The following is a 16,840-nucleotide window of genomic DNA, read 5'->3' as shown; positions in this document are numbered from 1 at the left end:
CATTTCTTTTAATGATTCTTATCATGTCCAGCTTAATTAATAATTTCCCTCAGGGCAATATATCAAATACAATCAAGATGGTTATATCCATTCCCTTTGCCTAAAAATATCACAGAATTTATCAAAAATGATCTTTTGTTAATCTGAGATAATCTACTTTTGATTAAAAAGATGTGACATTTCATTCCATTTACCTCCATGCTCTTCATTATTTTCTCCTAGACATTTCATTTTAGAGACTACTTGAGAGCAGACCAACACATAGATGCCTGGATCAGTTTTTGCACCTTTCTAAGACACATTTGCTACTTCAGTTACCTGGTAACAAACATTTCTGCCTTTCTCTAACAGATCTTGTATCAGAAACTTCATTTACCATGTCTCAGACCTCCCAGTTGAAGATTAGTCAGTCTACTGCCATCTGTCTCCCCTTCTTTCCTCTGTACTAAAATTTTTAGTATCTTTTCCCACTAGTCACCTAGTCAGTCAACCCTAGCTGCTGATAGCTGCAATAGAGGAAACATATTAGTTTGGTTTCAGGACTGTATCTAGATCATCTCTCATGTTTACTTTGTCCTTACTGCACAGTGGCTGCATTACTGCTGTTTCCTAGCTCTCCTGGTGGTTCAGGCTGCTGGAAAACTCTACCTCCTCATCTGCGGCATGTTATATCTCTCAAAGTAAGGTTCAGAAACAACTGCAACCATTTGAGTTCCTGTAGCATTCATACAAGAGAATTATTTTTTCCTTTTAGCAGAATGAGTACAGTTCCTTGTATATGGCTGTGTGTGCTATTTACCAAAGCAGCTCATACATTTATTTTGCAAGGATTTTTTTTAACACAGACATTTTATGACAAATGATAAGGCACACCTAATTGAAGGAATTCATAGCATTTTAGAAGACTTTACATAGCATGGAGAAGTCTTCCCAGGAAGGCAAGAAATAAATAAGAAAACAGGAGGCATGTTAGGGCTGCTATCTCAGTGTATTTGGCATAAGGCACCCTTGTGCTGCTTTGCAAGAGTTTGCAGACCACTAATGGAAGACAGAACTGGTGAAATCATTTGAGATTCACAGTGAAATCTGAAACCCAAGATGTTGCAACTTGCTCTTGGGAAATCTTAACACAAGAGCCAAAGGAGCTACATGAGAAGAGTGGATTAGGCAACAACTGTGCCATGCTGAGCAACAGCAATCTCTCAATGTCACCATGGTGATTTGTCATGAGATATTTTGATTATATCTGCACTTGAACAAGAAGTGGGCTTCTCTGGGTCAGTCCTGGCTGGGACCTGAATTTATACAGCCCATGTGTTTTATGGTGTGCTCCATACTACTGTTCAGCAGGGACCTGCACTGGCCTCACACAAGGCAGTGCACAAGACAGTTCACCCACCAGTTTTTGTCATTTAATCACCCAGACGAACTCCTCTCCTTTTAATTTCTGCAGATTTCCTATGAACACTGTTGCATTCAGACATTTTCCAACACAAGGTGAGATGTGGCTGATTGCTCAAAATCAGTTCTACTGCTGGTGTCAAGGACTTCAATCACACATGGTTCCCATGAACTGAAATGACATAACTTTATATTTACAAGACAATATTTAACAAGAAAAAAATAGTCAGTCTTGTCAGAAACCTGAAGTGTTCCTATGCTGAGAACTGGAAGGGAACCTTTCTTGTAGGTATGCCAGTTGCTGAGACCATCCAACATCTTCTACCACTGTTTTCTAGTATTAGTCTTCCATTGCTTCAAGTGAGAGATCTTAACCAAGAGATAAAAAAATGCTTATACTGAAAAAAAACACAACCTGATTTTTTTTTAATTAAGCTAGAGAAAAATAATGCTGGTTTGCTCTTCTTAAAAAACTCCTACAACTGTTACACAGAATGATTTTAAGGGGGCTGGATAGAGGGTAGCCAGGATAATATACCTGTACCTTTGTCAGTACTCATGAAAATGTACCCAAATTCTAAGCTGTAGCATTCTGTATATGTTTGATAAATTTCAGCAAAGATATACCAATGCTAGGGCTAAGTCTCAATCTCACTGTGTAGACTTACTTTATATTTTGAATAACACCTATGGCCTCATCTTCTGAAAAAATTTAGCCCGCAAACCTGCCCTATGACAGGAGCTACAAACAACTCCCCAACAGCTATCTCAGGTTTCAGCATTTGCATGTGCTCTGACCATGGTATCCTGAACTTCCAACAGTCTGTAAGTAGTCACCTTCCTGGCAGTCTAGTCTCTTTCCACTGTAAAGAGACAGGCAACCAAGATCCAGAACATGGGCTTCCCAGGTTCCAGGGTTTTCTCCTAAACGCAAAAGCAGCTTTCCTCCAAACTAAACACAGTCTGTGGCAGATGCAGCTTTTCTTTTCCTTCGCCCTGCAAATGAGTTTAATAGATGTTTAAAATATTCTATTCTATACAGTCTGTGTCAGTCAAAAAAAACAAAAATAAGTAATATCAAAATTTCCACATCCTTAAAACCCCACCTCATCTTCACAAAAGTGACTTTTGGTAATGATGACTCTGCCTTCACAAAGAGAGAGCTCATTATTTTTGAGATACATATTTCTGTATTAATTTCTGAAAGGAAATGAACCTTACAAGCAACTATAATTGGAATGCTCTCCTCTGCGCTCTTAATTCTCATGAACAAAAAAAGATAAAGACAACAGAAAAATCTCACTACTAAAATATAAAATAATACAACTGTCATTTGCCTGATGTAAATTCCTAGGAAAGGCCTTTGAAACATAACAAAAAGCCAAATATTCAAGTTACTTTTACCAGAGATCACCAACTGCCACCTGAAGTACCAACACCCACATCTTTCTAAAAAGCACTGATGCATTTCACCTTTCCCAATACGTAACGTGTCTAAAAAAGGAAAAAGAGGAAGCTTTAAGTTCAGAATTCTGCCTGAAACCATGCTCCAGATTGCAACTAGGTATCAGGACCAGCAGTTTCAAATGTCCTTTTTTCTTTCCATTCACTCCTGTTCCTTGGCTTTAGTTGACTTTATGTGTTGGCTGCCTTGAATATTAAAAGTGCTTCAAAAACTGAAGCAAGTCATAAACCACTACAAATTTACTTGAGAAAAGTGTGGTTTTGGTCTGATCCATAGTTTCTTCATACCTCAGAAATCCATATCCTTAATCTTTCAAAAATCAGTACATTGCACACTCAGCAGTTGAGACAGTAGCAAGGGCTTACAGAGCAGAGATATGCTTCCCTTTAAGAATTCATCAGGTCCAGGTACAAACACAGCACTTTGTGACTCTGTCACAGAATGAGCAAGATGTGAACTAATGATGGCTCTCATGAAAGTAAAACTCAATGCACCTTTGGGTATAAGCAGGTGCTTCCAGTGACTCAAGAGCACCGGGGTCAGTATGAACATCCAAACTTATACACAGCCTCTGGGAAACTAGGGGTTCTGAATAATCCCATTGCCGGATGAAGCAGGTATTAGCAGATTTCATGATACCTGGAACCTTCCCATGTTTAACAGAAGGCTCTAGAGATATTTCCAGACCACATCATATCAGGAAATCAAAAACCAACAGGAACTCAACACATTCAGGACACGAGTCTGCTCCCCATGCACACAGATAGTTTGGGCAATGTAATTGCACCAAACCAACCTGTTCTGAAGACTAGTTTCATCAGCATGCAATGGAGTCAACTGGTATATGTACCACTACTGCTTGTCTGGGATTTCCAGATTGCCAGCCATCTGGAAATCCTGGTCAAATCACTGAAGCTGACAGAAAAAGGCAAGAGGGGAGGCAAGCACCCCCCAACAACAGTCTGTCAAATTGTAGTAGCTCTGATAGAGGTACTTTCACTTTAGCTTTTCTAATAGCAGCTGAGCCATCACAACAGGTCATTGTCCACTTTCATTCCGTGACCTTCTCTTTCCTGCTGAATTGTTGTAGCAGCTCTCAGGCTAGTTCTGTAAAGCAGTTGTGTCTCCCATTTACAATACTGCATTGAGAGGTACAGACTTTCACTAGCATTTTAGTGGAAAGCTAAGAAAGTTTACAGATCTACTAAAATTACATACTGTTACTAATATTCTACAAAAAATAACTTTTTACATATAGCCCTATCTGAGGCTAAAGATATCAGAATAAAGCATGGCTGTTTCATTGAAACACAGCAGCTATATCTGCTTGCACCAGCACTTACTTCGCACCATGGGCTACCTTTCACATGCTGGAAGAATGAGCTGAGATTCCCATTAACTGAGGACTGAAGAAGTGAAGCAATGAAAAGTTCATTCCCTAGTCCTAACCCCTCTGCTATGTGCCACTTGCTTAATTGCCCTCAGCTTCCCGACCACCCTCCTACACACACTTCACCCCGAGAAAGAGCCGCTCAAGAACATAGGCCACACAAGGCTGCCCTTCTGCCTTCAGAGAAACCTTTTTCCCAGACGCGTGTCCCCCACACGTATACTCTTCCCCTGGAGAAACACATTTAATACGCATTATGGAACGGTATATTCAGGACTGAGGTGTGCGGCCCCACACCCGCACAGCGGAAACACTCGGGAGGCTGCGGCGGCTCAGCCCGGCCAAGCCGGTGCCCCGTGGCCCCGCCGGCCTCCTGCGGAGCGGAGGCACCGTCCGTCCTCGGGGAGGCCTGCCTGCCTTTGCCACCCTCGCCCGCCCCGGCGAAGGCCCGCCGGCATCCTTCCTGCCTCCGGGTCGGGCAGAGCTGCTCCCCTCTGCCTCATCCACTCGCCATCAGCAACGTCCAACCCTCTCTGGAGCCAGAGAACCGACCGGAGCAGAAACAGGAAACGCGGCTGCGCCCCCTGGCGGCAGCTGGCGGCGGGGCGGGGAGCGATGGGGGCGTGTCCGCCCCTGCCAGGCCGTGGCCCCGTCGCGCCCGCCTCAGTAGCAGTGCCTGTTGCCGCGTTTCTCCTGCCCGCCCCCTCCTCGGTGTTCCCTCCCCCGCCGGGATAGCAGGAAGCGGCTCTGATGTCAGCGGCGGCGGCAGCCGCGGCGCGGCTCTGAGCGGCTCCCGTACCCCCACCCCGCTGCGGCCCCCCTGCCCGCTGCTGCCGCCGCCGGGGCTGGCGGAGGTGGCCGGCTTCGGCCTCGGGGGCGCCCCTTTCTCCCCGCTGGCGACGCGCGGCCGAGGCGACTCCCAGGCTTCACAGAGGCCGCGGCCTAAGGCGGCCGGCGCCGCGCTCCGCGGGGGTGCGGGAGGGCGCGGGATGCAGAGCGGTGACGCCGCCGACGGGGCCTCCGCCCGCCGCCACTGAGGCCCGCGGCCGCCGCGGATGAGGCCTCGCCCCGCGCGGCGGCCCAGGCGGCGCCTCGGCCAGGCCCCCCCTGACCTGCGCCCGCGCGGAGGGCAGGAACCACCTCCGCGTGCCGCGTAGCCCAGGCCCTCGGCTGCCCGGCGCCGAGCCCTCCGCCTGCAGCCGGCCCTGGCCTCTCCTCCCCCCGGTGAAAGAGGAGGGATGTCCGCTGCCGCCTCCGCTGAAATGATTGAAACCCCCCCGGTCCTTAACTTCGAAGAAATTGACTACAAAGAGATCGAGGTGGAAGAGGTGAGTGAGGGCCCCACCGCTCTGCCGCCTCCCCCTGCTCCCAGGGCGCGGCCTGCTTGGTGGGCCGGAGGGGCCACGGCGTCCCTCTCTCAGCCCCCGGTGTGGCACTTCCCTGCGCCGGCCCCCGCTGCGGAAGGGGCCGAGGAGGCTTCCTGAGTGTATGGGGCTGCCGGGACACCCCCCAGGGTGCCTGCGTGGGGGTTCCCCTCTCCGGATGCTACAGCACTTGGCACCGGAGGACAAAGGCGATATGTTTGGGAGCCGAGGTGCCAGCTTACTTTTGCTAACTCTGGTGCTGGGTTAAGGGGGGTTGTTTAAGTGGGGTATGTTTATTCGGGACTTTTAAGTTTTGAAGTTCCGCCTCCTGTTTTGCCACCTGCTTTAGTATGGATCTCAAAAGCTGTTGTCAAACGCTGAGTTAAGGGAGAACTGTTAATTCCGATACTTCTTCTGGCTCTCTATTTTTGTATGCCCCTGCTTTTCTCCTGCTGCCATATAACTGGACCATTGTCTATATAATCATCATACCAGTGTTAATTATTTGTTAAATTAGAGGTCTCTTGGATGTAAGGACATACAGATTTTTTTTTTAAATTATTTTTTTTCTTAGCATAGCCTCATGATATTTGCAGTCATGGATCTGTAACTTCATTTGTGACCTGTGCATGTTACCCAGGAAGTGACATTCAGTTGTCATATAACGTAGCTAGAAGCAAGTATTTCTTATGTGGAAATTTTCCTAGTAAAGTTACTGTTTTAAATTCTTTGAGGCTGGAATGGGATTGGTAAAGTGCAGAATTTTGGATGTACCTCTCATCTGTCTGGATTTCCTGTGAAAGTAGGATGGGAGTGATGTAGGATAGCTTACATGCTTTACTACAAGGGCTCAGTGATATACATATATCACAATGTTGTTTACCTCTCAGAATCACTAAAATAATTGCTGCTGTTGAATTTCTTCCTCCCTTGTTAAATTCTCTACAGGAATGATGTTGCTTCACACAGATCCTGATTTTGATGAAATCAAAAATCCACACTGAATTTCATGAGGCCAGCTTGTAGATGCTGGTCCTAACAGACACCCAGGACTGCTGAAACTGTGCTTTTATTAATCGATTGACATAATTCTCTCTCATTAGTTATGGCCCCCTTTTTCTTAAAAAGTTTATGTGGAAGTGAATTTAGTTTTGAGGTGTAGGTTTTGTAGGTATAACAAACAGTGTTTCATGTTTTTAAAAGGGCTTGCTAGACACTTTGTCATTACTGTGTTGGGCTCACATGGCCTATGAGGGCTTGCAGAACATAAAATCTCCAATATTTTCATAGAACACCAGAGCACTTTGTTGTGTTCAAGTAGGGTTGTGGAAACTGAGTTTTCACCATAGCAGACACTGAAAGTTCTCAGAAGTTGGTATCTTCCAAAAGATTGCCTTTTCCCCTCTCTATGAATATGGCAATCATGACAATATTTGATTCTAAGTCTGATCTTCCCTTTATGCATTCAACTGTTCTGAAGTGAGAACATTTCAGTATTTAGGAACTAAAAGTATTTTTGCATTTGATGGTTTTGCAACACTTAGCAATGGACAGGGATCAAATCACATGTTTTGAGAGAAATGGCTTTTCTTACCCAGAGAGGAAAATAAAGTTCACGTAAATTTATCCATCATAAAAAACGTGCCCAGTAATGGCTCGTAGAACAGAGTAACACATTTAATATGTTAGGCATAGAACTTTGAATTAATAAAATGCTATACAAATCTTTAATCCTCATGATACCCTTGGAAGGCTCTTAGCAAGCATTATATTGCCTTTACATGCAGGAAATGTGGAGCTGTATAGTGTGTAATTGGTGTAACTAGAATTTATCATTCTAAGGCTTAGTGTTTGAAGCTTGTCTGTGTCCTGCATACCTGTCTAACGCCTTCAAAGACAGGGCTGTATGCACAAAAATGTATGTAGAGACAACGCCTGAACAGTAATTTGTGCTTTATTTAATATGATTGTTGCATTGTCCTCAAAGTAGTATTCTGTTGGAGATGGCACAACTCATGGGATATAAGCAGGGGAGCTCTGATAAAGTGTTCACTCTATGAGAAACTGATGACAGCTGATGTAGCATTTGAAAGTTATACTCGGGGTACCTGGCCTACCAGAAATTCTTGTAGGCAATGGAGATATTGCAGTGCTGAACACAGTCAAGAATTCATTACACACAATAAGAAATAAGATCTATTTTACAGTAAAACAGGTGAATTAGAGACTATACTTAGACCTTGCTTTTCTCAGCTGTGGTTGTTGACATCTTAGTTATAATGCAATTTCAGCACAAATAGTCAACTTTACAGTCATAACAAAACACTGAGGATTTTCAGTGCTCTCATTTCAGGCTTGGAAGTTTTCAATGACTGTAAGGACTCAAAATGGTTAGGTTTTGATACCCTTGGCAAACTTCAGATGTTTCAAAACAGATTGTCAACAGACCTACACTGTTGGGAGCTGTAATGAATGCTTGTATAATCGTAGCTTTGCTGTTGTATTATCAAGGCTGTCTTGTCAGCAGATAGCAGTCCCACTCTGCCACTGGTTTATTAATAGATATTGAAGTTCTGGAATAGTTGCAAGCCCTGAGTACTTGCTAATAAATGTGAGATCTATAAGTGTGCTTTCATTTAGGTTTGGTTGAACTTTGCTGGATAAAACCAAGAATATACCATATTTCGTTTTAGCTACCATGCACATGACTAACTGTACTGTAGTGTTATTTCCCACCAGTCAAACATGTCTCCAAGCTGCCTTTTCATTATTTAAAGTTCTTAGGTTGAAGTAAAATATAGAGATAATTATCACAAACAAGTTGGAGTCAAATTAAAATCAGTCTCACACAGTAGGAGCATCTTCAAAACTAGGAGAGAAACAGTATAAAACTTTTTCAACAGAAACAAACCCTACTTTACTGTGGAAATTTTTGACTGTTAGAATGTCTTCTGAAGTTTTCAGGTATTAGGCAAATCATTAGAGACTGCATAAATAAAACTGCAGAATTTATCTGAAAACTTAATATCACTGAAATCAAGCTAACAGTCTGACAGCCCTATTTTAAAATCTCATATTTAAATCTAGGCTAAAAACTTGCCTTTTCTTCCCAGAAGAGGTTTCACATCTAAGCAATGAGCAGACTATGGTTTTGGATTGTTCTGGCAACATGCTCCCTGCCACTCTTTCTTGAAAATCGCACAGCCTTTCCTCGGTCATGTAACTTGATAGCAATCCCATACATGACCAAAACGCAGACCTCTTTATCACATGATGTGTGTATGCCTTGGACTGCATGGCCAAAAGATGCATGTCTGGTCATGTATGCTGTGCCCCTGCCCATGACTGTTTGATGTCACCAGGTTGAAAACTATTGCCATATTTGTGTAGTTGCAGGTTACTTCTGAACAGTCTGAAAGCATAAATTAGGTGAAAACTCCTAATGATCTACTGGTAGACTGTAGTATTCCGCTATACATTGAAATTTATTTCAGCAATCTAGTTGAACAACACCAGTTAATTCTGCAGGAGCTTAGGGTAACTTTTTCTTTAAGATGAGCAGGCAAACTTTCTAGATATTTATTTTAGAAGCCTTACTTAAGGTGCCAGCAACTGAGGAAATTCAATTTATGGCATTTTAGAAACAGTTGAATAATTTCATTAGCTGTGCTGAGATCTGCATGTGTACCTTGTAATTACAGAGCAGAGCAGTTCAGAGACGAGAATGAGGAATACAGTGAGACAACTGGTATTTGCTCCCCTTTATAGTAGTTAATTTTTAAAAAGTTAATGAGATGCAGTGACTAATTAAGTTACATTACATTACAAAGTAAATCCATTGCATTATAAAGTAAAGCAGATTTGCATTTGCTGAAGCTGCTGCTGAGCATGGAGTTGTTACCACCTCCATTGTTTTTATGTCCTGGGGGATTGTGTCCAGTTGTAGAATACCAATCTTGAAGTTCAGACGAGAACCACAGGTGTGATTTGAGATCTGAACAATATTCTTGGATATCTGACATCAAATAAAAAAGGCTTGATTTCCAAGAGAAAAGCATGATGGTTAAGAATTTGTTTGAAGTCAATCACCTCTGCAATTTCTCAACCTTTTTCAGAAAGAAAGCCTTCAAGCTGCAAAGTTGGGCATCCAGGAGGGAAGGCCAAAAGTTAGTACATGGTGAAAATGTACTCCAGAATTCTCTGTGATTTTACTCTAAATACATTTCTGATTTGATTCAAATCACTATTTAAATTTAGTTTAGTTATACCAGTGGAAGATTCTCTTCATTCTTCTACAGTGAGAAATAGCTGAAAAGTCAGCCAGAATGTGAATTTATACTGGTGGTTACACAACACCAGTTTCATGTGGGTGAAATTTAGTGTGCAGGAAGTGTTAGAAGATGGCTAATAAGCTTGTTAAACTGTTAAAGTAAGACTTCACTGTTATTTCTACACATTCAGATTTATCCAATGAACCAGTCTGCATCCTATATAATAAACTTGTATTTTACTCTCATGAAGAATATATGTGAAAGAAACCTCACAGGCTATTCTAGTGATGAAAATGTGTTATTTATGAGAAGGTTGTAAAATGAAGTTCCATGTCTAATGCAGCAACTTAAGATCACAACTGAGTGACTGTGTAACTGTGATCAGAAACAGGGGTAGAAGGCCTTTTCCTAAGGAAAAACTAAAATAACAGAACAAAATCTGTGTGTCCCTTATTTCTCCCACCCAGTAGATTCTAGCAGTATTGTACTAACTGACTACAGAATGATTATTTGTTTTTCAAAGACTGCACCAGCTCGTATCAGAGTCTTTCACCCTGACTGCCTCATAACCCAATATTTTGTGTCTTAAAGTAGAATCTCTTGTCTGTGATGCTGTGACAGAACAAATGGATTCTTACTAGAACATGAGGCAAGTGTTGTATTAATGTCTTTAACTAAAGACAGATGTGTAAAAGGCTATCAGTATGTAAAAGCTGGAAGGGAAGTATGACCTTGATAAATTGTTATCTTTGCTTGAGATGCACACATTTCTTAGAATGACTAAGGTATCAGTGCAAGGGGGATCAGTCGTGTGTTTAGAGCAAGCGAAAAATTTCTGGAAACACCCATAATTTTAGGAATATATGATGGCACTTTGATTCTCTGTGACATGTTCTGAAGAAGTTGAAAAGAGTGATTTCTTAAAACAGAACTACATTCAGATAGCCAAGTTGCTAAATAATAACTGTAGAGTGCTGTACCCTAACAGATGATGCCCTAAATATGGACCAACTGGATTAGTTTGTGGCAAGCAGAAGTTATGTATATTTGTTGAGAGTATACGTTTCTTTTTAATAACTATTTTTTTCATTAAGAAGTGTGGGGGTTTTTTTCCTATGGTGTTTTGTATAACTTTGAAGTTGAAACTTGGAAACTCAATCTAAGTTACTTAGTTTACTTAAAGTTAATGGGATTGCTTATGGATTATGGGGGGATGACAGTCAGTTTTGGGGTTTGGATTTTTCATTGCTATATGAATCCCAGAAAGGGAAAGCAACATTTAGAAATGTACAAATAAATCTGATGAGTCAAACAACATAGCTGTAAGAATTGGCAGATCTGAACTCCTTCCTAAAAGTGCTGCCAGGGTATTGGCCACAGTCATTTGTGGCACGGGGCCGATTTGTTTCAACCTGCTTAATAAAGCATAGCACACACAGAGGAACCAAAGCTGGAATTTGAAGCTGGTTGAATGAATGGTAGAAAATGAAGGCATGTATTTTTAGGGGCGGTAAACGGTTGTTAATGGCTTCTTTTGGCACTTCTTTTATCTATATCCTTTCCATGTGTTATATAGGCAGATGTGTGAAAACCTGAAAATATTAGTATGCTATATTGGTACTGCTTGAACTGTGGTAGACGGAAAGAGTAGAAGCAACTACATTTAAAAACATGTTTCTGGTTTTGCAGAGTGTTGTTGAACTTTGTATCTACCTTTTTAACTTACATGAAGTTCAGTTTGCATAAACCTTTCATCTGCAAGTACACCAAAGGAGCATTGATAATAAAGATAATTTAGAGACTGCTCTCTGTTGAGAAGCATGGGTTTTGTTTGGTTTGTGTTATATTGGGTTTTTTTAACTCTGCTTGTCTTGCTTCTCAAAATTGTAAACAAACATGGCATGTAGATACTGCAAATTATGGAAGTAATTCTCCAAAGAATCTGCTAACTAGAGAGCTATTATATTTTATTGCTGTCTTATGTATCCAGCAAGGTTTTTGTAAACAGAAAAGTACTAGGTATCCAGCATACAGAGCTAGCTAACATGGAAACTTCATGAACAGAGATGTAAACTTTGTGTCTTCGTATTTTTGAGTGAATACTAAACCTGTGCTCTTAATGCAAAGGTGAAATTAATTCTTCCTGAGTTTCAACATTTGGTAGGGGAATAGGGTACATCTGAATAAACAGATGTGGTTTTGTTGTTGGGAGGAGGGGGGGATATTACTGGTCACATCCCTTAGGACAAAATACATTTTAAGACTTTAATGTATCTGCAGTCTTTCCTGCATTTCTAGTCAACATACTTACCAGTCAGTATAGTCTGCATACTTGCAAGTCAGTATCATGTATCTTTGTTTATGTACAGCATTTGATACTATTTGTACACAGAGGCAGAGGTAATGTTGGTTCCAGGGCTCTTGAATGGTTCATATTCTTTAAACTTCTAAATACATTATCTGGAAAACGCACACTTTTCTTTCACCACGTCCGTTTGTTGCACAGTAAAACATAGCTTTTTATTGGTATGAGTTTTATAGGGAGAAGAATAGATTTGTATATATCTTTCAGTCTTCAAAGCTCTTTAAGCATTTTTGCCAGTTTAAAATGTATCTGTTTCGTGTACTAACCAAGTGGCTCTTGACAAACTTAATTCTGTTCTGTGGAAAAGTAGAAGCACTGGTGTTCTATTTCAAACAGTGTCATCTGCCCTGTATTTTTCTTTTTTCTCCTAGAAGATATTTAGAGGGCCAAAATCGTTTACCAAAACATTGTGTTTATTTTTAGATCATTTTCCAAACATACACAGTGCTACAGATCAACTGCTACTTATTGATTTGTTGTGTCAATAATTCCATTAACTGTGCTTCATATAATTCAGAATATGCACTAGTGCCCAAACATATGGTGTGGCACCAACAGCAGGGGACAAGAAGGAATGAGCATGAAGAAACTAAAGTTCAGGCAGTGCCCCCCTCCTGTGCTATTAAGTTACTTAGTTCCAGCACACAGCGTTGAAGTGTACATAGTGTTTAAATTGTTCTGACAGATTCTAAGATTTTTAATTTTCAAGGAGTTAGTTCAGTGAAAACTGAAAAGGAGGAAAATAAGAAATCCACCGTAAGTTGCATTCTGTCAATTATAAGGGATGCTTTTATGATGAGTAAGGTACTTTTTCCAGATTAAGTAGGAAAGACATATTGGGCTTTCACACATGGTAAACTCCAAGTTTGGATTGGATCCGTCATTGCTTTTGACGGTTGCTCTTTTCATATGCTGTCCAAGAGCTGAGCTGCTTTACTCAACAGCTCTTCTGTTTTCCCTGTATCCTAGGTAAATATTCAGTGCATTCGTGTCCTCTTCTCAAGTTCAGTCCTCTGCCTAAGCAGGCACCAAGTCACTGATAAATTGTTATGAAACCTTGGCTGCATAGTCATTTATCAAGCTCTTTTTGCCAACTGTAAAATTTATATATCTGATGGTCTCTCGCAACTTTCTATTATGTAATTAAGATTTAGATTGCCTGGTAAGCTCTTTCTCTTGATGCCTGACATAGATAATTTTATTATTGGTGGTGGTGGTGTTTGTTATTATTTTATTATTATTATTGGTTTTATTTTCAGTCATCAGCAGGACTTCATAAAGTGCATCTGATTGTTGCAATTTATTATGCTTTTCAACTAGAGCCCAAGTATTGTGACATTCATGGCACAATATAAAATATTACATTGGGAGGTACACTCATATATCTTAGTTGCTTTATTGAATACAAATGTTATTTAAAAATGCATCAAAATTGGAAAATAACATTTTCTCTAGTATACAGACTGGAAATATGTGTATCATTTCTTGGTATTAAACTTGCAAATAACTGGAACAGAATACAATTATATTGGCTTATGGGCTGAGTTTTGAATTTGAGTATAGAGTCATATAACAGTTTGGGTTGGAAGGGACCTCAAAGCTCATGTAGTTCCAACCCCACGGACACATCCCACTAGATCAAGTTGCTCAAAGGCCCATATAACCTGGCCTTGAACCGTTCCAGGGATGGGGCATCCACCACTTCTCTGGATAACCTGTTCTAGTGCCTCACCATGCTCATAGTTAAGAATTTCCTCCTAATATCTAATCTAGATCTCCCCTCTGTCAGTTTAAAGCTTTACTCCTTGTCCCATCCCTGTATGCCCTTGTAAAAAGTGTCTCCAGCTTTCTTGTAGGCCCCCTTTTAGGCAACTGGAAGGCTGCTATAAGGTCTCCCCATAGCCTTCACTTCTCCAGGATGAAGAACCCCAGCTTTCAGCCAGTCTTCATAGAACTTGTGACCCCTGAGTTACCAAACCAATGTCACTGGATTAAATGTAACTGAGCTGTAGTGAAAACCCATAAAAGTATATGAGAAAAAGTACATTAAGAAATTGAGCCTTTAACAGGAGCCTTACTCAGCCTTGTACCATAAGGCCAATTGTACCTAGCTAGGAGAAATCATTATATGCACACCTTCTTTTCCCAAAGTGGAGGGGAGAGTTTTTCACAGTTGCTTGGTCAGTTTGGTTTCCTTCATATTGTAGGGGTGCAGCTGTCTTGGAACTGAATTGCTGCTGCCACTGTACTTTGTCCTACTGAGTTCTTCTGTGGCATCCTTCTCTTGTTAACTGTCTAGTCTTAGTACTTCCTAGGTGTGAGCAGAGTGCTGTCTGAGTTACATGTGCTTGCATGGTGGATAATTTCCATGTGGTCAGTATATCGGCACTGCCGTGAAATGCAGACTTACGGCACAGACACAGAATGATGAAATTTTTCTTGAACTGTAGGACTGGTCATTCTCTGTGTGAGATGGATAGAGGAGTTGTAATGAGCAGTTTTTGTGCTGGGGGCAGGGGGTTTGTCAAACCCAAGAAAATGGGACATTTTATTCAAAATGTAGTCTGAGAGAGAAGAGGAAATACCAAGGGAGACTATTTGTATGTGGGACTTTTAGGTCTTCCAGTGACTCATTGTTTCCAATTTGTTTATATGTGCTATTTTTGTAGTCTGCTTGACTATCATTCATATGGCTTGGTGTTTCCAACCTCAGTTGTGGACTACAAGAAAATAGTTGGTGTGTGTTACACAAGTGAAGAGTCAAGGCCCTCTACTGTAGGTGGGGGAGGAGGTTGCAGTCAGCAGGTGCCTTTTTACACAGGGCAGAATGGAATATGTTCTGTAGATCTGCTGAGTATATCTTGTGGTAGACTCAGTCTGTGGACCCCTGTTGTGGAGAGTAAAGGTGAGAAGCCAAGAACTCCTGGAAGACTAAGCACATGCTGTAATGTAGAAGAGAAAAACCATTATTCATCTGTAGTAAGGAAACCAGAAGGGGAAAATGCTACTGATCACCATTGCTGGACAGCATCTCTCCTGTCCATATGTAACCTTCAGAAATACTGAGCATACTTCCCCTTTTATAATCTGAGTGCAGATTCTTGATTATTTTTTTCAGTTTTTACCCCTCTTCAAATTTGGCCCTAGACTGCAGGCTTTCTCATATTCATCATGAAAGTTTAGCAGTTCTTGAGCTATGCACCTGCAGACTTTTCCACCCCATTCTCAAGGGAAATCAACTTCGCTATTTATTTATTTATTCATTCATTAGGAAAGCATGTAGTGGGAACCTAACCCAAGCATGGTTTACATAAATGATAGTCAGTTTGCTTTGACGTGGAGCTTTGACAAGTACAGTCTGGTGCTTGTACATTCCTAGCTACTGAGTTGCTTTGTCTGGATCAGCACTGTTAATTTATGTTCCAGATTATTACTATATTGGGGGACATTAAAAATATTAAATGTTATTCCCTCAAAGGATAAGCATTCAGGCAGCAGGCAGTTGGCATTGTTTTAGCATTGGGAATGTGTGGTCGTTCACTGGTCGCCTACAAATCACTTTTCTTTTAAGAAGCCATCCTGGTAAGGAGTGAATTCGCTAGTAAACCTATAAGAATAACTTTGATCACACTGAGCACCTCATCATGACTGTATCAGAGTCCTGTGCAATTGTTTGAATTCCTATTATTAGCAAGAGCAAAAAAATACAATAGATGTAGTTTCACAGGTCAAACCTATAAAACTAAATTTGCCATAATTCCCCTAATTTTCTTCTGAGCAAATCTTGTTTGAAATAATTAAGATCATCTTTTGCTGACATACTGTTACTACATGTTCATAAAATATTTGTGTATTTTCCAGTTCTTCTGTAAGTGATCTCTGGAGGAAGGTTACCTAAGCACTATTTCCAAGTTAAATTATTTTCCGTCCCTGAAGTCCTGTGTAGCTAATGAAACAACTTCAAGTTATAACTCAAGTGTTCCATGTTTTGTTCTAGGTTGTTGGAAGAGGAGCCTTTGGTGTGGTCTGCAAGGCAAAATGGCGAGCTAAAGATGTAGCCATTAAACAAATAGAAAGTGAATCTGAAAGAAAAGCCTTCATTGTAGAGGTACAGTAAGTTTGCTGGAAAATACAAGGTTTGGTATTTTCTTAAATTCATGGGAGCATTCAGCACACCCACCTACAGACATTTATCTTGTCTGTATTACAAGATAAATGCAGCCTGTGGTACCCAGTACAGGCCTGGACCCCTTATCTTGCAGAGCAGGACACCTGTCAGAGCGCATTGCAGCTCCTTTAGCTTGCTTCCCATAAAAACTGGAAAGCAAGGGAGGAGAGAGGAGGGCACACGGTTGGGGAAACACTAGTCCCTAGGTTATGTCCCAGTGCAGAGTCAGAGTACAGCTGAAATACTCACAAAAATCTCAGATCTGATTAAGACTTCCAGGGGCTGCAGCATGGGGTCTTCATACAACCATGCCCATACTTGAAACTGTTTTGTCAACAGTTCTAATAATATGATTCTTTTTTTCTTAAGTACAAGTTCATTAATACATGTAACTTATTTAAGGGCAATCACTCTTT

General features: G+C 41.2%; 1 protein-coding gene across 5 annotated transcripts in view; it reads left to right on the top strand.

The window, feature by feature from the left end:
* Positions 1-5,371: 5,371 nt before the first annotated feature.
* MAP3K7 (mitogen-activated protein kinase kinase kinase 7) overlaps positions 5,372-16,840 on the top strand; it is a 47,727-nt gene continuing 36,258 nt past the window's right edge. For 3 of the 5 annotated variants that reach the window (XM_031052631.2, XM_031052630.2, XM_005153096.3), the window contains exons 1-2: positions 5,372-5,584; positions 16,254-16,364. In XM_031052631.2, the coding sequence (XP_030908491.1) occupies positions 5,495-5,584; positions 16,254-16,364 (201 nt within the window). In that variant the 5' untranslated portion in view covers positions 5,372-5,494. The remainder of the gene's footprint in view (positions 5,585-16,253; positions 16,365-16,840) is intronic. The other 2 variants (XM_031052632.2, XM_031052633.2) reach the window with 2 other exon arrangements.

This window comes from Melopsittacus undulatus, chromosome 3, assembly GCF_012275295.1.
Source record: "Melopsittacus undulatus isolate bMelUnd1 chromosome 3, bMelUnd1.mat.Z, whole genome shotgun sequence".
Classification (NCBI taxonomy): domain Eukaryota; kingdom Metazoa; phylum Chordata; class Aves; order Psittaciformes; family Psittaculidae; genus Melopsittacus; species Melopsittacus undulatus.
This window is presented reverse-complemented; position numbering and strand designations above follow the sequence as displayed.